Raw genomic sequence first — 23,110 nt, forward strand, 5'->3', positions numbered from 1 at the left:
ATCAGAGAATGTAGTCTATATGATTGTTTGCAAGCCAATGTATTTTTTTGAATTGTCCAATAACAAATTTACTGATCAACACAAATGCATTCCTGTAGTGGCAAACAAAACATATTCATAAAAAGATCCCTTTTGCCTTCTTTTTATTGTATAAAAAGCTCCATGTAATTAATGTGATTGCGTTTCTTCCAAAAACGTAATTCTTTTTTTAACAGCTGCAAATACAGATACCTTTTATATAGCCAATCTACATCACTAGAATTCTCTAGGTCAGTATTTATGTAGTTGGCCTAAGATTGGGATGATTCAAAATGTGTTCTTTACTACCTATTTTTGTTTTTATATATAGATGGGACAGCTTTGAGATCAGTACCTTGTCATAATAATAATAATAGTAATCATAATAATAATGCTTGTGCATAAACCTGACAGCATGTTTCCTCTGACTTCATTTGCAGAGGGGACTCTCGGGGTGCCTGGACATTGCCAGAATCTTTAAATGAAAGTAACAAAAGGTTGAAAATCAAGAAATATGCCTGTGGAAGGAATGGAAAGCAGTCCTGCAGCAGCCTGACCCTGAGTAAAACTCAAGCAAGTGACACTGGCTATTACAGCTGTAAATACTCCTCAACCTCTGCCAAAAAGAAGAAGACGGAATCTCCTATCTACATATTTATTAATGGTAAGAGGGTTATTCCAGTAGGCTTTTCAGGTTCTCTGTTTTTTAAGAAATTTGGTTCAGAGAAGTATCTGCTTGTATCATCCATCTATGGCTTAACTATGATGGGGGCTTGTTGTCTGGACAAGGTAATGCTTTATAATTAGGAAAGCAGCTGTCATTGTGCAACCAATGAATACAAATGGGTGTAGGGTTGTGTGCTCTTAAAAAATATAATTTTAAGGGTTCTCAAAATATTCTTTGTTAGTGCAGAGGAATTCAAAATATGAGAAATCGACATGGAAGCAATCCATGGCTTTACCTCCTTTCATAGATCGCCTGGCGTGCTAAAAGTTCAGATTATAAGCAGCTGTTTGCTGCATGTGTGAGTGAAAGAACAGGTGTGTGTGTATGTGTGTGTGTGTGTGTGGTGTGTCCATGCTTTAGGAAAGGAGGTGTGTGTGTTTGTGTTTGTGTGCATGTTTTCGGTAGGGAGGTAGGTTTCAGATCACTAAAATGTATTTTACATATTTCAGACCCAGGGTCACTCTCCATTCTTAGTCACTGGACCTCCATGTCAGTGCCTACGAATTAGATGCTAACACTGAGATCTTCAACCTCAAATTAGGTGTCTTCATACCACAGGTATGCTTGAACAAATTCTATTGTCTATATAACACCAGTAACTCCTTCACCCCAGTTAAGGTTCATTTATACATGCCTTCAGTATTTTACCTTCATTTGGCCAGCGGTTGCACTCTTGCATGACTGACAATATGGATAAAGAAAAGGGATGGGGAAGGTGAGAGAAGATATGTTCCACCTAATCATAAAGAAGAGAATGCTTGAATGAATTTGGCTGTCTGGGTTCCAAATGTGGAGGAGAACATAGGTCTTCAGCTCTTTGTTTGATCTCTTCAGGTCTTCATGCAATCAGGTTTGAGGCTGAGGTGTGGTACTTGAAAAGAGATATAACCGTCTATAGCCTAGCACATTTCTATTGCATAAGCCAAAGGGCAGCATGGTTTGGGGGCTGACCTACATGGTAGAATGGATTAAGGATATTGCTCTGTTGAGTCTTAGGAGGACAGCTGGATGAATGGAAGGAGGCCCATATGTTCATTTACTTCACTGTGGTGCATCCGTTCTACAACAGTTCAGTGAAGGAAGTTAAATGTCACAGTTTCCTTGCTAGTGAATCCTGATCCTTCATCTCTCACTTTTGTTGTTGAACAGGGGTGACATTTGTGACCCACAGCACCCTAAGGCGACACTAAACTTGCTAGAACATTCTCCATCCATTCTGTGTACTTTCCATTTTTTGTCTGTGGCAGTGTCGCTCATCTTTCCTTTGTTTTCTGTGGTGTCATTTCCAGGTTACTTTCCCCAGTTTCACCCCCCACGGTATTGACTGGAGTGTTGTGAGTTTGGCATTCCTTGTACGAGATCCATGCCTTCATCATGAGTCATTTACTCAACTGTAGCCTTCCTCTTCTGTGTCAGAAGTCTTTGTTTTATGCTGGATGTGGCTAAGTCGATGATTCATAGGTACACGCCTTCATTGTGAATTCCACTAAGGCTGTTCTGGTGGTTTTATCATTCTCAATTAATGATACTATTATAGGGGTTTTAAAAACATAAAATTGGGCTGTGGTTGCAAGCGGAGATGTAGATGTCGAATAATGTCGGGCTCTGCAAGGAAGGAACCATGACTTACCCCGCATCCGATGGAGAATGGGGGTGAGTAGAATTGGCCGAGTTTAAGAGTTTTGATGAGATCAGCTGTGAGCCAGATTTTGTATGCCTATGCTTTCTAGTTTGTCCAATAGAGTGGAAGGATAGACTGTACTGAAGGATGATTATAGATCCAACAGGATGAGGGCTGCTTCAATAGAAAGTGAGCATTATTCAGTGCAGAGTGAACAGGCTGCTGTCACTAGGGTGACCACCAGGCCATTATGGACAATGTTTCCCATCCCGGGCATCTCTCTGAGATGCTCTAATGCATTCTGAATATTGTTGGCTTGTTTTGTTTCTTTGGAAATAATGAGATTAACAATCATGAAATCAGTGATTTATAGGTGTAAAGATCAGGGTTAGAGATGATGTCAGTAGAAGTGGCGGCCGGTCCTTTAGGGCGGAGGGGCCACGTCCCCCCACCTTTTGCCCCTCATGAGGAGTGTCTGTCAGGCTGAACAAAGGTCAGCCTGACAGACACTCTTCATTTTCAGCTCAGACAGCCAGGGGTGATCCATGCGCGATTTGCGCAGACTCCTGGCTGCCTGACCTGAACTTTGCTGGGCTGAGGAGGTCACCGCTCCTATGGGCGTGACCTCCTCGGCTCAGCAAAGGTGCCTCAAGGCCCTCCCCTGGGTGACGAGGAAAGCGTCACCCATTGACACTTGCCCTGGGCGCTTCAGGTTTAAGCCCTGAAGTGCCCAGGGCGAGTGTCAATCAGTGACACTTCGTCACAGAGTGGGGTGGGGTCAGCAGTCTCACTGACCCCATCCCACTCTGTGACGAGGCTGGGACTGCTGCCTTCCCTCATTGGCTGACCTCAGGTCAGCCAATGAGGGAAGGCAGCAGTCCCAACCCTCCTGGGACCTGGAGGCTGAAGGTAAGTGTGTGTGTGTATGTATGTGATGTTTTAAATTGAATGTTTGGTGCACGCGTGCATGTTTGAGTGTTATGAGTGTTGTTAGTGGATGTGCGTGCGTGTGTGTGTGAAAGAATGAGTGTGTGCGATCTTTTAAAATGAATGTTTGGTGCATGCGTGCATGTTTGAATGGTATGAATGTTGTTAATGGATGTGCGTGCGTGCGTGTGTGAAAGAATGAGTGTGTGTGATGTTTTAAAATTAATGTTTGGTGCGTGAGTGCATGTTTAAATGGTATGAGTGTTGTTAATGAATGTGCATGCGTGCGTGTCTGTGTGTGAAAGAATGAGTGTGTGTGTGTGTGTGTGTGTGTGCTCCACTCGCCCCCCTCCCTCCTAAAGCTGCCGGCCGCCACTGGTCAGTAGTGACCTGGGATGAGGTGGTCATCCTAGATGCTATTTTCATGATGAAAGTCATGCAATACAGTCCAGAATGGATTTAGATTTTTGTCTTCAACTGCCTGCCTTTTACTGGCAATTACCAAAATCCTCTTCTTTCGCAGTGAAAGGAACTTGTTTAAGCTTCTAAATTGGTATTTTGAACATGGGTGTTTACTGTTCCTGATGGTGAGGCCTATTCCACACTTTGCAAGATGACCTGCCACAGAGAAGACCACTTCTTTTGTAGCGAAAGAAAGAAGCAAAAGAAAAGCAAATTAAAAGGGCAGCCCTAGAAGGATATACAGGACTGATTTTGTAGAACACAATATAGATTTATATTTAATTGTTTTTACAGCATTCATGCATTGATCTAACTTTAAGTGACTCGAGTAATGAAGGATAACTTGAAGTACCTTCCCAGTGTCACAGTGTGTAAGTGTGTTTCCAAACACACGAATCTGGACACTTTGAAGGACTTTCTTCATTTTTCTCAAAATGGTGATAGTTAAAGGTGTAGACCGGCAGTCTGTGAGCTCCTCAAATGTGCGTGTTGACTTGACATGCCATGGCCGCCAGCAGATTTGATGCTGGTTGAACCCATAGCTGATATTCATATGAACTAATACATCAGACTGGGTTGTGCTTCTGAAGTTCTCCATCCACCTGACAACCATCGGTACAATCCCGCCCCTTACATAAAATTACAAAGTCCTCTCAGAGCTGCCTCTCTTAAGTCCACAGCAGTATCAGTCTTCTTCCTCTGTTATTGACCACCCAATGCCCTGGAAGGGGCCTGGGTAAAATCTGTAACTACTTGTACACTTGTGATTGCCTGTAACAAATCAGCACTTTACAAATAAACAGAATTCATAAGCACAAAATAAAGTACACACTCCAGGTTTTAATGAACATATATATGCTGAATTTAAAGACGGATCAAACCTGACTAGGTGGCTGTTGTCAACCATAAAACATAGTAATTCCCTATGGTAAAAATCAAGAGGGAAAAAACACAGCAAATAAGGCTGTAGGAGAGGCAAAAATAAACAATACCTAATGATCAGTCCTGTAGCCAGTCATATTCATTATCATAGTAGCACCAGTTATTTTCTTAGGTCAATCAAGCAACCACGGCCCTGATAATTAAACTTCTCAGATTTAAACCACCTTTTATGCCAATTAAGCAAACCTTACAAGTCTCTGTCATTGAAATGCTGGAAACGTTATTTTTAATAGAAATTAAGCTTGTCGCACACAGTGATATTTCCTGATTCTTGGTGCCAACTGTGCCAAGGAAACAATGTGATCAATGTGTCTTGGTACGATTGGAATGAAAATGGAGGCTGTTGACATATGTGCATCAGATTCGCATCCATCTTCTCCATGAGATTGACCACCAGCCTAAAACACTTAATAGTAAAAGCAAAAAACATATGGGATTTATATTTGCAAAGGTTAAACAAACCATCTTGTGATAACAGGATAAATACTTATTGATTTAAAACCGCCCCCTTTGCATACAGAAATAATATTACATAATTTATTTGAAAAAATATCCTTTTGAATTATGTTGAACTGTCCTTTCAATTTACAAGAAATTGTTTCTAGGATCTTCACCAAACTGGAATCGAATTTCATTATCAAACATCCAGCCGCGCCCTTCAGAATGTACACACTTGTAGAATAGAGGCAATAGTTACCCAGTGTACTATCAATGTTTCAGTCAAAATCATAAATGTGGCATTTACATTTTAAGACCGAAAATGTTTGCATGCGTAAAGTCTACAGCAATTGGTCAATTACTGCATGTTTTGTGCAAAAGCAAAAAAGTTTGTGAGAAGTATGAAAGAAGTCAAATGTAGTCAAGAAGTCACTCCCCTTGTGGATGACAATCATCATAGATCTCAATGTTCTCCACGACTTGACACATTCCCATTTGAGATACACCTGCAATTGTGAAGGGCAATCATCACATGTGTCAAAGTTTTCAAAAGTTTAGCACTTTGACGTCTAAAACACAATCTTGTCCTCCATACGTGCACTTGTGTACAGCAGTCACCGCATACTTCCATGGTTTGTCACACTACCATCTGAGAGGCAGTCCTGTCCTGCACAGCTCAGTGTTATCTATTAGCATCTTCTGGGACTTCATAAATCGTCATGTGGTGGATGGCCATGTTGCATTCTTAGTCAAAGGTTCTGCCTCTTCCAGAACTTCTCTTACTCCACCTTGCAGGTTTTGGACTGCCTACCTGCCAGACTAGCCTTCATATAATCAATGTTCCATCCAACTCAGTTATAGTATATCACTTTGCCTTACGCGTAGCTAATATTTGACAATTTTTTATGAATGTGGAAAGTCTACTAAGAATATCAGCAGGCAAATTCATAGTCTTTAAATTCAAAGGTCTGGTGCTTAAAACAGTTGCAATTTCAGAAAGTTGACACTTGAGAATATAAATCAACTCCTTAAAATAAGGGTCAATGACTATTTAGTAGTAAGGTCCAAATAAAGGTTCTCTTTTATTGAAATCCTCATTAGCGGCTTCGTATTGTTTCCTGTGGGAGCTGTAACATTGTTTTATTAGCTCCATGTGGATAAGCAAGACGCCTCTTTCTCACGTTGGACTTGCTATGCTACAATAAAGTGTTGCTATTTACAAATACAGGAACGGGACCAGTAATGGCGGTATTGTGTTTTCAGGAAGCCATCAACTGTTGTTTTCAGAATGGGCCTTTCCTCTTCTCCCATTTCCAAAAATGTTTTTTTGTGGCATGTGATAAAACTGTAGGACCTGCTTATGTCATCCTAGAGAAGCTTTCAATGGGTACCAGCAAAAAGAGGGGCTACAGGGGTGAAAAAATGCTTGTATGCATGTAGAGGAAATTCAAAGCGCATGAACGGTGAAACTGAAGCCCTCGCGTTGATCCCCGAAATATCCGGCACTCACGTGAAGGATTCAACTTGATATATTAGTAATACATAGATTTTCGAAGGATGAAATGTATGTGTCCATTGGGAAATATGAAGCAGTTAAAATAAAATACCAAAAGAAATCAGTCGGTGCCATTGGAGGCCACATTTACTATGCACCTGGAATCAGCTGGAACTTTCTCCGTAACAATTTAGTAGATGTTTAAACACCTGCATGATTGCAAATTAATTCAATGGAAGCCACTGGCGAAATGCAATTCCCAACACTTGTAAACGGGAATAAGAAACATTAGGTAAGTAAACCGTAATTTATTCTCATTAGCCATTACAGGAAAAGCAATCCCATTCAGAAAAAGAGAAAGAAATTAAAAAATCGCGTGCAGCTCCAACTTCAAAGAAAACACCTGCAGCCTTATTCTTAGTTAGGAGAACTTTTCTTCCAAGCAATTTTGACAAAGTGGCATCCTGGCTATGAGGGGTGTGAACGGAAATCTGGGCTTTCAGTCTGTAGTAGTTGTAACGCAGTCAAAATGAGCGTAATCATACTTTACTAATATTCCTATGGCAAGGGCATGAAAGCAATAATAATCTTATTTTGGCAGGTCCTGTGTTCGTATTTGCAGGCAAGTCAGTCATGCACATCAGAGCATCGGGTGCAAACATACATTCTCTCCCACAAGCCTTGGGAGTTAAGGGTCTGCGGATGTCTGCAGGCTTCCTACCCCACTATCACATGTGCCAAGTAGAGGCCTTGACGGACCTGTTGACATCCATATTGTCAATTTACTCCACTGATTTCTACATTACAGGAGCAGTGGCACACAGAGGTTTGCGGTGCGTATTGGGCCCTTTCGGCCACCGGTTTCACTGTAGTGACGTCAGTGCCTCACACCTCATTAGCGTTGCCTGAGGGCTCATTTTGCACTGTGCACAAACGCTTGAGCATGAAGCAATGCAGGCACAGTCAGCATAGTTTGTGCAGATTCATATTTGGTTGTGAGTTAGTGCATGCACACAATGTAATTCTGTCTCTGTCTAGGTTACTGCAGGGCATGCAAAAACCTTCTCAAATCTATCCCATAGTTGTCTCTGTTGATACAAACGCAACATTGTGAGTGAAAGCCGCCTTTCTGTGTGAATCTTACACATTAGACATAGCTGAATTTGCCTCCAGATTTGATTTCCAGCAGTCTCGCTGTTCTTGGTTTCATTGATTACTGAGATTGGTGAAACATAGAAAGCTTGCCATGCAACATTTAGATACAATAACTTCATCATTGTGTCTGAAATGTGGTCTCATTCCCATGGCAAAAAGGTAGATACAGTAAAACCTAAACATAATGTTCCCTTTGTCCGATTATGTAAAATGTTCGCCTACCCACTCCAATATTTTGCTATTGTTGATAAGAGTAGTGTATAACTGCTGGGGTGCACAGTATTGATATTTTAGTTGTAGTAATTGGATGAGTGTTGCCTTTTAGGCTTCATACTGAAATGGCTATTGCCTACCGCCTTGACATAGATTCAAAAATGTTATTTGGTTTGCATTCCCATGCTCTTTAATGTATAGATGGAAATGAAAGATGATAAATTTAATTAAAACTGGGGAGCGGTGATCTAAGTAGCCAAGAGTGAGGAATTTAGAAATGAAGATCTCACCTATTGGGCTGAGTTACATTCACCATCAGCACATGCTGCAAAGTTTGAGCAAAAACCTCTCACAGCAAATTTTTCACATTTGGTATCTGCTGCTGTGATGAGTTACCATTTGTGTGCCTTTTCAGTTCTGGAGTAAGGAAGTCTAAAACGGAGAACTGGTGAGAGGTAAGCGCATTTGAGCCACAGCCTCTTAAACTCTTGATGAATTTATTTGGAACCTATATCAGTTGTGATCTGATCCCAGAACCTTCCATTGTACTTTCTGTCATTCTTGGCTATCTTAACTTTTAGTCTTGATTGATTTGGCTCATCTACTAATGGCATGTCGCCCCCTATTTAATCTATGTCATTCCAGAGTTTGAGGATAGGAACTTTGCTCTTGCTGTGCGTCACAGTGTGTTCTGAATTGCAAAAGACACTCTGTGATTTTGCCACATGACACGGACGTTTCCACTTCATACACACTTCCTATCCTCTCCCTCAGAGCACAGACATTGCGTTAAGGGTGGCTGCCTCCCTTTCCCGCTCTTCTCCCTGTGATTGGCTGTGCATCAGCAAGTGGTGACACAATGTCTGCAGGCTCAAGTTTTTATGGCCGCTCTTCCTCACTCTTCCTCCTTAGTGTGGGTTCCAGGAAATCACAGGGCAACACTCTCTGCTTGTGGAATTCAATGTTTCTTTTAAATTTGCGACAAGAAAGAACGAGCCTCTTGAGAGTAGTAAGTCATTTTGTTGCTGATTGATGTGGAAAGATTTTTGACCTTTTCCTGATTTTCCGGATTTGTGCAACAAGATGTGCTTATTGTAATCATGCCACACTGCTATTGCTCTATTTTCCAGGTGATGAGGACAGTTTTTTTTTATGATGGCGGGTCAGGGAAATAATAATCAGGAACAAGCCAGGAGAGTCTACAAAAGAAAAACATTGAGATATGTACTAAAATCATAGAATAAAAAACATAAAGAAAATGGGCACCAAGCTCATCCAGTGTGCCTGTTTTACCACACGGGGCTTCAGTGTTGCAACCACTTGCCCAAATGCAACTCTCAGGTGTCCCTTAATTTTGGATAGTTTTTTCTGGCCCCACCATCTCTGCAGAAGGCTTTTCCATTTGTCCAATGCCCCTTTAGTGTTTCTTCTAATTGTCACTCCCTCATTGGTTCATGAAATATGACGTACAGACCTCTTCCACGCAGAAATACACCTAGCTCAGAGGCATTGTATACACAGCTAAGACCTCTGTGTTGTTAAAAAAGCAGGTACTAATGTAGAGCAAACCTTAGTATTTCAATATGTATACTTTCTAGTAACTTCATTCATGTAGGCAATGATGGCACTTCGGGCTCCATTTATGCCTTAGGGGCAGCCCGCTAGCTCACCAGGTCTGTTAGAGGACTGCCTGCATTATTCATAGATCCATTCCTGTCTACCAGGAATCCATGTAATCAACTTGCATCTGCTGGCTCAGCAATTGTATTTTCATTACTGGTCAATGCTGAGCAGGCTGCTATGTTTGCTGCACCATTCGGCATTCTCTGATCCTCTTTCAAGTAACAAACATCCAAAGCAGGTGTTTGCTGCTGGAAAGCAAAATAGATGCCCCTAATGTACAGTGGGTGTTCTCTGTGCACATCAGGAACATTTCAACATTTTTCTTCCAGGACCTCTAGGTCTCACATGGAAGGACAAATCGTGATGCTTGCCCCCATATGTGGGTGAGATAAGAGCCACTGCTATACCTGGTGACACAGTTTAGAATGAATGCCAGGTCCGAGGTTCCTCCAGCAAAGCTGGCTGAGGCTAGGGCGACATAAACTCTTCACTTCCCCCATCTTTAAATGGCTCAGCGTATCTGGGATTTATGGCAGTTCTTCTGGTCGGCCAAACTCTTAATGACCCCCTTTGTTGACAAAATAAGCATGTGACTGTCATTAATGTTAGGCTACTTGTTTCTTATTGGAACAAGTATACAGTACTGGTGAGGAGTTATGGTGAGAGATTAGAATTTACATACACATTCATGTTTTTTATAGGCTGGAATAGAGAGGGTAGGGTTAGAAAGGAGAATGACCAGGAAGAATGAGGGAAGAAGGACATCGGGAATGGGCAACAAGGTTGGGTAAAAATACCAGTTGGTTGGGGTTTGGGATCACAGTGTTTGTGGGAAGGCAAGGCCAGGTACCGGAACGGCAATTCGCTAGTCGACTGAAACCAGTATAAAGAATGGATATTTACAATGGCCCAAATCAGATTGAACTGTCAGTGGTACCTGTTGTGATGTTTATGGGTAGGGTGAAAGAGAGGTGCTAAAGAAGGGCCTTCCCCATGAAGTACACCCCAGCTTCTAACCCAAGGAAGATATTTTATTCAAGCACATTCTCCACATTGACAAAAAAAGAAATGACATGGCTACCTCATAAATGTATGTTAACTTCATACATGGCGCATATAGCATAGAAGAGTCCCCTCTGTGTCTGCAAGTGATAGACAGAGCTCTTCCTCACTGCAGCTGCTTTAAACCTACTCTGAACTTTTAGTTAGGAGTGTCACAATCCTTTCAGAGCTATCATTGCATCTCATCCAGTTGAGGAGATTCCACTAGTAACATTCAAGCATAACAAAATATGGGGTGATGTCAAGGTTTCGCATGGTCACTTGAGCTTGCTTCAGCATCTGGCAATGTCCTTATGCCTTTGCTTTTCCACTGAAAATAATATTGGTGTCTGTAACTTTTGTTTATCGAAGGCAAAACAATCCATGCATTCTAGAGATCTAAGCTCCAGGACTTTGATAGGCTCAGCTTTTTAAAATATTTGAAGGGGGTTTGACATAGTACTTAGTAAAATTGTGCAGATTTGTGTCCGGTTTACAATGCAAGTATTTCTACCAGCCCTCTGACTGCATACGCTTTGTTGCTGGTGTGGATACCACCTGTGACTGCTCCCTAGGGGTGACACCAGTTTGTTGCCTTACGATTAGGACTCCCTGTTTCTAATTTGTAATGATTTTTACGGATAAATTCATATAGAAGACATTGTGTTACCTGCCTGTATTTATTTTTAAAAGTGGAAAAATGCAGCTAATTTGGCTTCTATTGAGTGATTCTTCATACTGAGATTAGTGCCCTTCAGACCAATAACTGTAAATATTGGCAGCAAGGGGGGCTACAAAGACAATGAGATTTGTTTAAATTACTCCATATTGCAACATGTAGTTTTGCTTTTGTCTTATTGTTTTCATGTGGTTTTATTATTTTATTACTTTTGGCTGTGTAAGTATGTGTGCATGTTTTTCGGTTAAATACATGTGTTAATGTACATGTTATTACCTCATCTGGTCACAAAACACAAAATAAATATAATAAATACCAATAAGATGGCCAAAAATAAACATGGGTAAATAGAGGAGGGAAATGTTAAAAAATAAATACCATAAAACCGGGAATCCTACTAGCTTTTGTGACTAAGACTAATTGCTTGCCAGAAAGCCATAGTTCCAAGTTCCTGAGGGGATCAGGCAAAGGTGAGAGGGCATACTAGTTCATAACAAGGTTTGAAGGCATAAACCGACTTCTTACAAAACATATTGTAGTCTGTATTGTCCTGAGGATTAAAGTGGCTTTCACCAAGTTTTAATGTGACGAATCTCGAGCACACTGAAGTGCTGGAAATTATGTCATTCTTTAATCATAAAGTGTGCAGTAGGGAAGTACAAACTGTATTCATCTCTTCAAATAGTGCTTAACAATACATTTTCCAGCATACGCGTTTCGATTAAGTGGTTTTTGGTTGAGCCTGTTTTTCATCAAAGATGTGAAGGATCAAACTGAGCAAAGGTAAGAAAAAAACATCAGTGTTAAGGTACCACTAAAGTTCAGAGGTTAGCAATCCTACTGTTCACGTAGGCGGTGAAAAGAAAGCAAGTCTAATATGGAATGACCCAAACATGTCAAAGTGCGTGGTTATTAATATGTACCGTGTACATTTTGGAATTTCCTATCTACATCAGGGCTTTTATCACCTCATATAAAACAAAGCTGATTGCTGGCGGTGCCCCATCTCAAAGCTCCTTAAATCTGTTTTCTTCCAGGTTTGCAAACATGGTGTATGCATGTATGGTATTCTAACCCAACCCACCTTCTTTCTTTGGTTCTTGCACAGATACTGCTCGGCCATTCGTGGAAACCCACAGTAACATTCCGGATGTTGTGTACTTCTCAGAAGAAAATCCACTGGTAATCCCTTGCCGAGTCACAGCACCAAACATCACTGTCACTTTAAGAAAGGTACATGGATACAACGTTTGAATAAAAGATATGAAAAAAATCAAGTAGTTTGCAATATTTCATGACGTTATTGTAACTACTTAGAATAAATAATTACACGGCTTCTAAGTACCACCAGAAGAAATTAGCACATACCAGGAGCAAAACATCCCCCTCCTCCAACAACAAGGACCATCTGCTACAAACGAACCTTTAAAGATATGCCACATTCCAGGCCTTCATTGCAAGGCACAATGATGTAAACAAACCTCCTTCCAGACGCAAAAAATTAACACAAGCGCAAGTTTAGAGTAGTTTTTATTATGAGGACTTTCCACACAAATGAAGCTTTTCTAGTATGGGTCCTGTAAGTAGGGGTTACCTGCAATCTGCCCAAAGTATCAACCATGCTCCTCCTAGTTACGCAGGCCCATATTTATGGGCTTTGTGACACAGGGAACGGGCAGTAATGTGATGTATTCATCCAACATGGTGCATTTGTGTCCTTTCCACCTGCGCTGGTGCCCTTTTGGCAGTCTGACGCCAACGCAGGCACGCTCGCGCTATGGTGCCAGGATGTATGCATTGCATGCAGGTTTATTTTTAGGCAGGAAGGGACACCTTCCTCCACAAAAACAATCCTGAGAGGTTTTTTCCTCATTCTCTGTGTGTTGCAGAATGCTGCACACATAGGATAGGGGAAAAAACTAGGAGAAACAAAGATATTTCTCATCGTTACGCCTCTGCTAGGGAGGGGTATTTTTTTGCAGCATTCCAAGGTTTACAGTGTTTTGTAAATTGGGGAATATGTCAAAAACCATGGGAGCTGCGTGGGAACACCCATGCAACGCCCATGGAATGCCTCCCTGGTGCATAGTAAAGCAACGCAGTGATTTGTGCTGCCTTACCTTCCTCCATATTTTTTGGGACATTCAAAGCCTCTCGAAGTGGCTTTGTGTGGCTTCAAAAATATGACTTAGTGGTCTGCGCCACACATTTACCACCTTGCGTAGTGCAAGCATGGTGCAATCCACTCATGAATATGTTCTTAGACTTTAAGAATAATATATCCAATTGCCATTTGCCTTTGTGCTATTGATCATCTATAGAAGACACAGGGGGTCATTATGACTTCGGTCCCGACAGTCAGGTTGCCACCAGTGTGGCCGCCTTCCTGCAGGCCCCATTAAGAGTTCACCGCTGGGTCAGTGGGCGGAAACACTGGCATAGCGGGGAATGGCCTACAATATTGGCGCCAGCTCATAATAGAGCCGGCGGCAATGCTGTAGTGCGTAGGATGCAGCAGCACCCATCGTGATGTTCACTGTCTGCCAAGCAGACAGTGAACATCGCTACAGGGCTGGTCAGGGGGACCCCTACACTGCCCATGCCAAGTGCCTTATACACGCTGGCAGAGAGGTGGGGCACAATCCCCAGGGCCCCTACATTTGTCATGTCTGTCCCTAATTTGTGGACCCAATGGAACGCTTGTTTATTGTAAAATATCCATGAAGGGAATAAAGCTTTCTTGCAACAAAGGGAGATGATGACCAGCAGTGTATTAAGAAACGATGCACCTACAAAGATGCTTTGTCTGAGTATCATACAATTTAGCTTCGCAATGAAAGTGGCATTCCTAGTGCCTAGCACGGCTCTACCATATTTTCCTTTAACATGAACAGAAAAGGCAAGTCCAATGGAAACTTGAAACCTCCTCTGCCATGATCATAACTTGAGTTTATATAACATTTGATAGCCACTTCTGAAATACAGATTGAGAAACATTATCTCACCAAATAAATGACAAATTGTGTAGTTTCACCATTAATGAACATGACTTTCAAGCTCCACAGCGTGATTCTCTTCCACCATGGAAAGAGAAAAGATGAATTTACACTGTAAACTAAAGTAGTCTTAGTAAATGAAGGTATCTGTTGCACTGGTCTGCAGTCATCTGTGTGTTCTTGTGTTGTCAGGACTCAGCACGCTGTCAGAAAACATAGCAGCAGGGGTGAAATTAATATTTATTTTCAGTTAATTTTAAAAGAAGCATACTGCCGTCACCACTCATACACTAGACCACATGTATTCAAAATGGGGGGTGGGCCACCCTCGGGGGGGGGCAACAGGCCCTAGCCAAAAGAAGCATTACACAGATAACAGTGTTTTGTTTTAAGCAGAAACATGTTATTGCATTTTTCAAAAGGTAACAGTACTTACCTGCAATGTTTAAATACATCTAGACATATTTAAACATTGCCATCTCTATAAAATATTTGTGAAAAATTCTGAGGGGGGCCCCAATGATTTTTATTTTTCAGCTGGGGGGGTGCGGCATTAAAAGGTTTAGAGACCGCTGCGACCGGACAGAGCAGCTTGCTAAGCTTTCATTAAAAACATTGGGCTTGTGTATATATCAGTAACCCAGATCTTTTTGAGTTCCCGCTCACGTTTTCAAATTGATTTACAAATCAAGGAACGTTTAGTCTATTAAAGTGAAGCGGATTCAAGTCAATGCTGGCATACAGATGCCAGGCAGGATGCAGGAAAAAGTAAAAACCTTAGGGACTTACTGGCGTTATACAGAATTCCCTACAGTAGGTGTACTCCTGAAATTGTGAATTGTGTCTTTTAGGGCCTGATGTACAAAGCAATTTTGCAGTCACAAAAGGGCTTTTCTTAATTTACAGAAGTCATTTTATGAATTGGAAAATGTTTACCAAATCACAAATAGGAAGGGGTGTGAAAGGGGCCCACCTGGAAAGGTGTGTATCAGTGGTTTGTGGCTGCAACTGCAGTCACAAACCATTGATAAGTTACTGACCCATGATTTGAGTGTTATTTGATTTGCAAAGGGCAACGTGTCTCCCTTTGTGAATCATGTCAGTGGTTCCCAGGACAAATACCTGCCCCTTCCTCCTGTGTCTTTCCAAACAGGAATTTAAAAAAACAAAACAAAAAAAAACTCGCACCTGTCCCTTTAATGGACAAGAGTTGCTTTTAACAAATATTTCCTGTAGAAGAATCTAAATGCAGAGATGGAGATCTGCTGTCCCTTGCATACCTCCATGCCTGTATTGACAGCCAGTCACAGCCAGCCACAAATTGCCACCTGCCTAAATGATAGTCATAAAGCAGGTCATTTTGTGACCTCTGTGAATAGAGAATTTGCGATCTAACTTATTGCTACAAATGGCATCCCCTTTTGCAAAGAAGTCAGTGTGCAAGATGCACATAGCTAGTTTGCATAGCAGAGTGATACATCGAACTCTTATTTACATAAGCCAGAGGAAGCATGTACATGGTGAACAGCAGCATTGACAACAAGTGTTTGCAATGCAATGGGTCTCGCATTTGCTTGAGTTAGAGCTATCAGCGTTGTAAACTCCTAACCGGACTTTTTTTGCCACATAAATTGAAAATGAAAAGTAATACAGTTTCACATAAGCAAGGCGATTCAAAGCACCACGGCATCAGTGTGAAGGAGCACACAAAAGGAAAAAGAAGTTTGCTGGCAGTCAAATGTATTGGCAAAAGTGCAATTAGCCATGTAACAGGGGCGATGTCCGAAACGGTAACTAAGCCACCCCAAGGAGGGACAAATGTAAAGCATTTTCAAACGAAAATGAATAATTTTTGAAGGGCAAGCCCATGAAAGAGTGATAGTGATGGGCGTGCAGTGAGCGTGGTTAAAAGCCCAGATACATACCAACAGGTCGGAAAAGCAGCGCTTGCACACTGCTATGCTCAACCTAAAAATGAGTCCTGATTTATGCCACACAAGGCCAGTCACCTAGAAAATTCAGATGGGTTGATTCGGATTGTTCAATTGCAATTATAAAGACTAATAATTAGTTCCAGTCCAAAGTACTACCTGTATCCCAGGAAAAAGCTATTCTAAACAATGTCTCAGGCTATCAAGGTTATTTACCACAATAATGAGGTACACAATTTTACCCTGCAAATATATAAAACCACCGGAATAACGACTGCCACAATATGATCAAGATACTTAAACCTGGCAACGTTTAGATTTTGTATTCTCCTCTTTAAATCTACATACCATGAAGATATTTGTAAGTCAAAGTGAATCTGTTCTGCCTAGCAGCATTCTTCTGGGTTGCTTAAAAGGCCCACTCTCATGTTTGCTATTTCTGTTTAGGCTGTTTAGACTGCTCTCATGTGTCTAAAGCAGTTGTGCGATTGGGCGTGTTGTTATAGTTACTTATGTATTTGACGTCTGATCCCCCTTTCCGGTACTTTATGCAGAAATGGAAAATTAGAGATTGGTCTATAATTTGCAATGGTCTCTGATTTAACTTTGGGTTTAATCAGAAGTGGAGTTCTGACTACCATTTTCAGAAGATCAGAGACCTTCCTTGTGTGATGTGGTGTGTGAAGGCAGATGGTGGCATTGGTATACTACTTGTCAGTAGGTACAGGTAGGTTTAGAGTTAATTTCCTTTGAAGGGATGTGTCTGGTGCAGTACTTAATTTGAACCAATGGTTGCAGGTGAGGCCCAACAGCACTCATTTGTGGGGACTGGTACTTATTTTTCCTCAAATGACTTTGATCCCATGCAAGAGAGAGAAAAACACAAAATGGTAATGAAGGGGGAAGAGATAAATGGGAAAAAGAGTGACGAAGGGAGAAAAACAAGGATAAAAACGAACCTACAAGAGTGAGATAAAGAGCCAGGGAGTGTCTGGTGGCGAAAACAAGAGTAACGAGGTGGAAAGCAATAAAATGATGGCGCCTACTGCGGGCTTCTGAGCAAAATTGTAGGCCCTGGCACTCTATCTTTAACACACGAAGCACTGGTGTGGTGCATTTTCCCTTTCACATTAAAGGAAGAAAGCTATGCTCTCAAGTCCCGTTCTGTGAAATCTCCTGCTGGCAGCAACACCACGAGTCGCTAGGTCTGTATCCTGTGTTGACAGGAAACCGGAAGCTGGGTTCTCAGTCACGTTTTGCACATCCATGGCGAACCGTCCCTGGACTCACACTGGTGCCGAGCCTACTTTCAAGATTTATTTTCCCCCTGCCATACTTTGCTTGTTTGCTTTTTTGTTCTTAAAATAAAACGTGTCAATAAAGCACAGACCCAATCAAGTGCAAGATGCAAAGGACCCCAATGTAAATGATGGCCTTGGGAAAAACCTCACTTGTTATTTATTTTACTATTCAGTGGAACATGAGATATTAAAGTCCTGAACCCATCATTTGGAGGTCTTATCCACTGTACCCCGTATCACAGACATACTGGTTTTACTTATTGGTTCCTAAGATACAGTCTACTGGTGAACATCACTTACAAACTCATTAAAGGAAAGTGGAGCTAGATGGGTGTAAAACAACTTGGGGAAGGGTGCAAAAATGCACCACAGATCAAACGTAATTTTGTGTTTAAAAATGTTTTCTGTAACATAGCTTTCATTCATACACAACAAATACTTTTTTACAATTTTTATCTGTTATATACAAACATATTCTTCTTTCCATTAGCTCCTGAAGGTTTGTGGCAGCGTGAGTGCTTCTCTTTCAGAGTCCCACGACCATGATAATTAAAAAAAAAGCATTTCAGTAAAACCTTCCTGATTGATTTGTTTAAATGCTCTTGTTTTTTAAAAATATTTTTTTAATGAAAAAAGTGCAACGTGTAAATAAGTTGATGATACACAGTTAGATAAAATACAATTTCCTTGACTTGCTAGACAATAGTGTTTAGGTTTTTCATTTACCATCAAAGCAGAGGTGCTGCACGAACAGTTCAGTTCAATCGATTGCTATATTTATCTGTTGCGTTAATTGTTCTCCTTTTGCATATCATTGATTGAGGATCACTAGAACTTGATTTTGTCAATTGCCTCTAATGGTATCAGGATTTGCCTCAGTCCCGGATAGAGAGGAAGACAATTTTGCTTATCGGAAGGTAGATGTGATATGGTGGCCCAGGATGAAGGTAATAGTGAGAGGTAGAAAGAGGAGGGATGCATGGCTCTTAGCATGTGGTGCATGTGAGAAAGTGCTAAGAAATGTCCTCACTGTCATCAAAGACAAAAAATGAAAATAAGTGAAAAACAAAAATGTTTATCCTTCCCCATCTCTGTCTTCTCTAATCTGGACAGATGTTCACCTTGGTGCAATGCAGTGCTTGAAATGGAAAAATAGAAGTGCAGGTACTCTGTACCAGATTACCTACTTGTTTCTGAGAAGTGCTGGTACTCTCTAAATAAAAGTATTATGTTTTTCCGAAGAAGTGAAGGTACTCTCCCTCTCAAAATAAAAAAGTGCTGGTACTCAGTACCGGCCCATTTAAAGCACTGGTGCAATGAAAACACGTAGTTAAATTGCTAATCTGTGTCCCAACCAGTGGTGGCTCCTCCGCTTGGGTGGAGGAACGTCGCCCCCCACCAGCAGCAACCGCTGCAATATGGGGTGACGAGTCTCGGGCCGGCCAAACACACATGCGGATAGTGCTCTCTGCAGCCCTGGGCTGCAGAGAGCATGCACAGGCTCTTAGTCTGCCTGGGAGCGCCCAGCCAGGGCGCTCCCAGTCAGTCTTGATGCTGCTCTGAGCATCGTCAGGATTCGCCGCAGGGCAGGCTGGGAGTCTATGCCGGCAGCAGTGATGGAGATGGAGGAGAGGAGCGGAACGCGGACCAAGATAATTTTTTTTTTTACATTTATTGTTTTTCAATATTTTTAATGTCCCCCCCTCACCCCTGCATCGCCCCGCCCCCTGTGACCCCCGCGAGCCTCGACTGGTTCCAACAATAGTTTGTGCTCGCCTTTCCAGCGGATGTGCCACAGGCCCCAGGTGGATTCTTGTACTAAAAGATTTCAAACTGACCTGGTGACCAGTACAGACATTTTGTAATTGGCCATGTGGCAGTAGAGTATCCATGTTTGACAGTATGCAGAAGACGTGAAGAGTGCTCACAGTATAAAACACTGCTCACAGTGGACCTCACATTTGTGTGGTGTCCCCATCATGGAAAGTCCACACCCTTCAGCTGTGAACAGAATTGTGCACCATAACTTGACAGCATTTTAAGTGCGAGTAATTCAATTCATGAGGGCAAACTCTACAGACTTTGGAACTACATTTTGTCCTCGTAAATGCTATTTGTGCATGCAAGCTTCAGTTGGGGTGCAAATTGCGTTATGAACATGGTCTTATGTTTTCAAAAAGTAGATATTTGTTTATGTTGACTTTTAAGGCCTTATATGACAAACAGAGTTTACAATCTTTATGGTATTCATTAAATTAAAGGCCATTCTAAGTTAATTATCTATCATGTTTCTTAGAGATTTTGTTACTTATGTGACTCAGACCTACCTAATAACAGCAACTGATTCTTCGATATAATCATTTGTGTCACATAAGGTTTTTTGATAAAGTGTTCCTAGTCACCCTAAGATGTAGCTTATTATGAGCAAGACTCACTGATTGATATAAAATTAAGAAAATCTTAATCACTTCCTATCAAAAAGCTCAAACGCTTCAGTATATCTGAAAGGGGTTGACGTACAACACTTTCGGGAGAGGCCTCCTTAGTCTTCATCCACATACATTGATGCCTTGCTCTTTGCTCTCCTACATGCACAGTGAATCTAAATTTCATTCTTCACATTAGCATTACTAATGGACAGGTGATGGCTTGTCACATGTTTTCCAGTGTTAGGGGACAGTGCTTAACCACTACAAAGTTCCAGAATACATCTGAACATAGGCTACATATGATATCTGATCATCTGACATATCACGCTTGTTGAAACACATGGCATTTTGCTTATCTTTTTTATGGCATCCCTTTGACCATGGTTCTTATAAGACTGCTAAATAAAAATATAATATGCTTATTACTTGATTCTGCTAATCCTTGTAATTTTCACTTGTCCTTATTTTTTTACTATTCCCTTTAGTTGCTAGGTGAAAAAATTATTCCTGATGGGGAGACTGTAATCTGGGACAACAAAAAAGGATTCATCATCCCAAGGCCAACATACAAATTCTTTGATCTCCTGATTTGTGAGACCACCATCAATGGACGTGTGCATACCACACAATACATGATGCACAGACAGGGTGAGTAATATTTAACTTGCATCAAAATTCATTAAATGTGTTCATTCTGTTGATTCCCTTATTCACTTTTTTTCTTCCTCTTCCATGGGCAGTCAATAAAATCCACGATGTCTGGCTGAATGTTTTGAACCCCGTTAAGATACTAAAAGGGGAAAGTCTTGCCATTAACTGCACAGTGAGTGTGGCCTGGAATGCACGTGTTCAATTCAAATGGACCTACCCTGGGGAAGTATGTGTTTGTTATGTTAACTCTACTTTTTATATCGTTTGCATGATTCAGTAGCTAGTAATGTATCAACGTGTGAATATGTTGTTATTCCCAGATAACCTACTCACAAACAGTCTGTCCTAGCCTATACCAAATTTGTTTTAGTGGGCACTGTTAGATTTTCTTTAAATTTCACCAGGCTAAACAAAAAACCTTCCTTTGGTTAGTAGTTAAAGGTGGGCTTGTGGAGCCACCAGTTAGAACAATCTGGCTGGGTTTTCCCAACAAACATGCAAACATTTCCACTAAACGTCCACTAAAATGTAACTTATACATATTATACATATTTTTGTGGCTATCCAGAACATCTGGATGAATTTTATTATTCAATAGCTCAATGAACCCAAGCTTTTAATAAATAATATCTAATGGCGCACTTGAGGATGGACTCAACCAATTGAAATACACTATTAAGCATACCATCTTTCTAACACATCAAGGGTACCAGATCACGTGAAGCTTGGCACTGACATTGGTGGCTGCCAAGAAGGCAAAATACGAACATCACTGCTGTTGGTCACCCTGAACTCCGTTTAATTTTCTAATGGAAGAAGGCACACAAGTCATGGAAGATATCACCAGCGATAGTGCTGTAAATTGTAAAGTAAGCGAAAAGACTCTAAGATGAATTATTGCTGGTTGTAGTGAAAAACACCTCTTTCGGGCTGTAAATGCTCTTTCTAAAGTATTGACGATTTCTGTACAGTGCTTTGATGCCTCATAGTAAGGTTTGCACTGTATAAACAATCTTTTAAACATAAATAATTCCCAGAATGCCTTTAGTCAGGGATGGGCTTTAATCTTGTCATTTCATTTGTATGGCAGATATTGTAACTGGTCTTGAAACATAATCCCTCATTGAGGAAAATGCTATTCCATTTTGTGACATGAAGGATAGTACTATAGACAGCAATTTTTGGGTAGAATTTCAGGTTTTATGTTATGAAGATCAAAATCTACCCATAATAAATTCTCACCTGTATAATGTACAATTGAACCACGACTTTTATAAAACATCACTGCACACCTCACAGAACATCTCTGTAAAAACAATCTCACACATTCTAAAACTGTCGGACTGAAAGTTCACACCTGTTACGTCTATTTCTCATGTGCCTTTCTGTATTGATAACCTTTAAAATCAATTAGAATTCATGATTTAAATTTTAGTTTGTTCTTGACCAAACTTAGGACCTGGTTATGATCTTGACTGAGAGGTTTAATCCATCACAAATATGACAGATATCCCGTCCCCCATGTTATGATCCCATTATATTCTATGGAGACCGTAATACGGCGGATGGGATATCTGTCACATTTGTGATGGAGTAAACCCTTTCCTCAAGAGCGTAGTCAGGCCCATAGACTTTTGTGTACAAGCATCTTAAATGTTTTTCAAAAATGATATGAGGGTATGTCGGAATATTGGAAGATGAAAGAATTAAGGATCTCTGCTGGAAGAGCATATCGGAGGTACTTTTAGGAATGTGAAGTAGAACTGATGCTGGGATGAGTGAAACAGTGTATTGGTAGAGGGTGTACTTTGTGATGGTCGGTCTCTTTCTCAGTGTAGCACTTCAAATTGGTTAGCTGTAAGCAGGCCAAACTGGAGATGAAATAGAGTTGACACATGTCTAGAGTCTTTAGGGGCAGACTTACTACGTCCCTTGTCTACTAGTCAAATACCTGTATGACTTCCAGTCACCTGTGGAAAAGGATTTTTGGGGAAAAGACTGTGATAATGAGAGATGCTAAAGAATGGGACAGAGTATGATATATTCTTGAATTGTTCATGCATTCATAGGGTGCTTTTGCTGGAACCATTGCTAGGAAGGCATATTAGGCATATTATTGTGTCTTTATATATGTTTATGCCTTATTATTGTGTCTTTATATATGTTTATGCCTAAGTGCTTGCAGATTCTGTGTTCATATTTGGTCCTTGATCCTCCCTCTCTGTGGCAAAAGAGCATTGTGTGATGTAGATATTCTTTGTGCCCAAGATTCAAGCCACACAATTTAGTTAATTTAGTTTCCACAGAGTCCTAGCTATCTCTATAGTTATTTGCGTTAATCATACTGAATGTAGTTAAACAGAAAAACATTGTTTTCCTCTGGAATTTTTAGTTCTGGGATGCACACGCACATGGATGGAGGGCACAAAGATTGCCTTCCACAATACATTTTATTCTGTCT

General features: G+C 41.0%; 1 protein-coding gene across 1 annotated transcript in view; it reads left to right on the top strand.

Moving 5' to 3' along the window:
- FLT1 (fms related receptor tyrosine kinase 1) overlaps positions 1-23,110 on the top strand; it is a 310,221-nt gene that overhangs the window by 44,414 nt on the left and 242,697 nt on the right. Inside the window, exons 3-6 of the mRNA XM_069202204.1 lie at positions 459-682; positions 12,450-12,574; positions 20,484-20,646; positions 20,739-20,875. Coding sequence (XP_069058305.1) covers positions 459-682; positions 12,450-12,574; positions 20,484-20,646; positions 20,739-20,875 — 649 coding nt within the window. The remainder of the gene's footprint in view (positions 1-458; positions 683-12,449; positions 12,575-20,483; positions 20,647-20,738; positions 20,876-23,110) is intronic.

The sequence above is a fragment of the Pleurodeles waltl genome, chromosome 8 (assembly GCF_031143425.1).
Source record: "Pleurodeles waltl isolate 20211129_DDA chromosome 8, aPleWal1.hap1.20221129, whole genome shotgun sequence".
Classification (NCBI taxonomy): Eukaryota; Metazoa; Chordata; class Amphibia; order Caudata; family Salamandridae; genus Pleurodeles; species Pleurodeles waltl.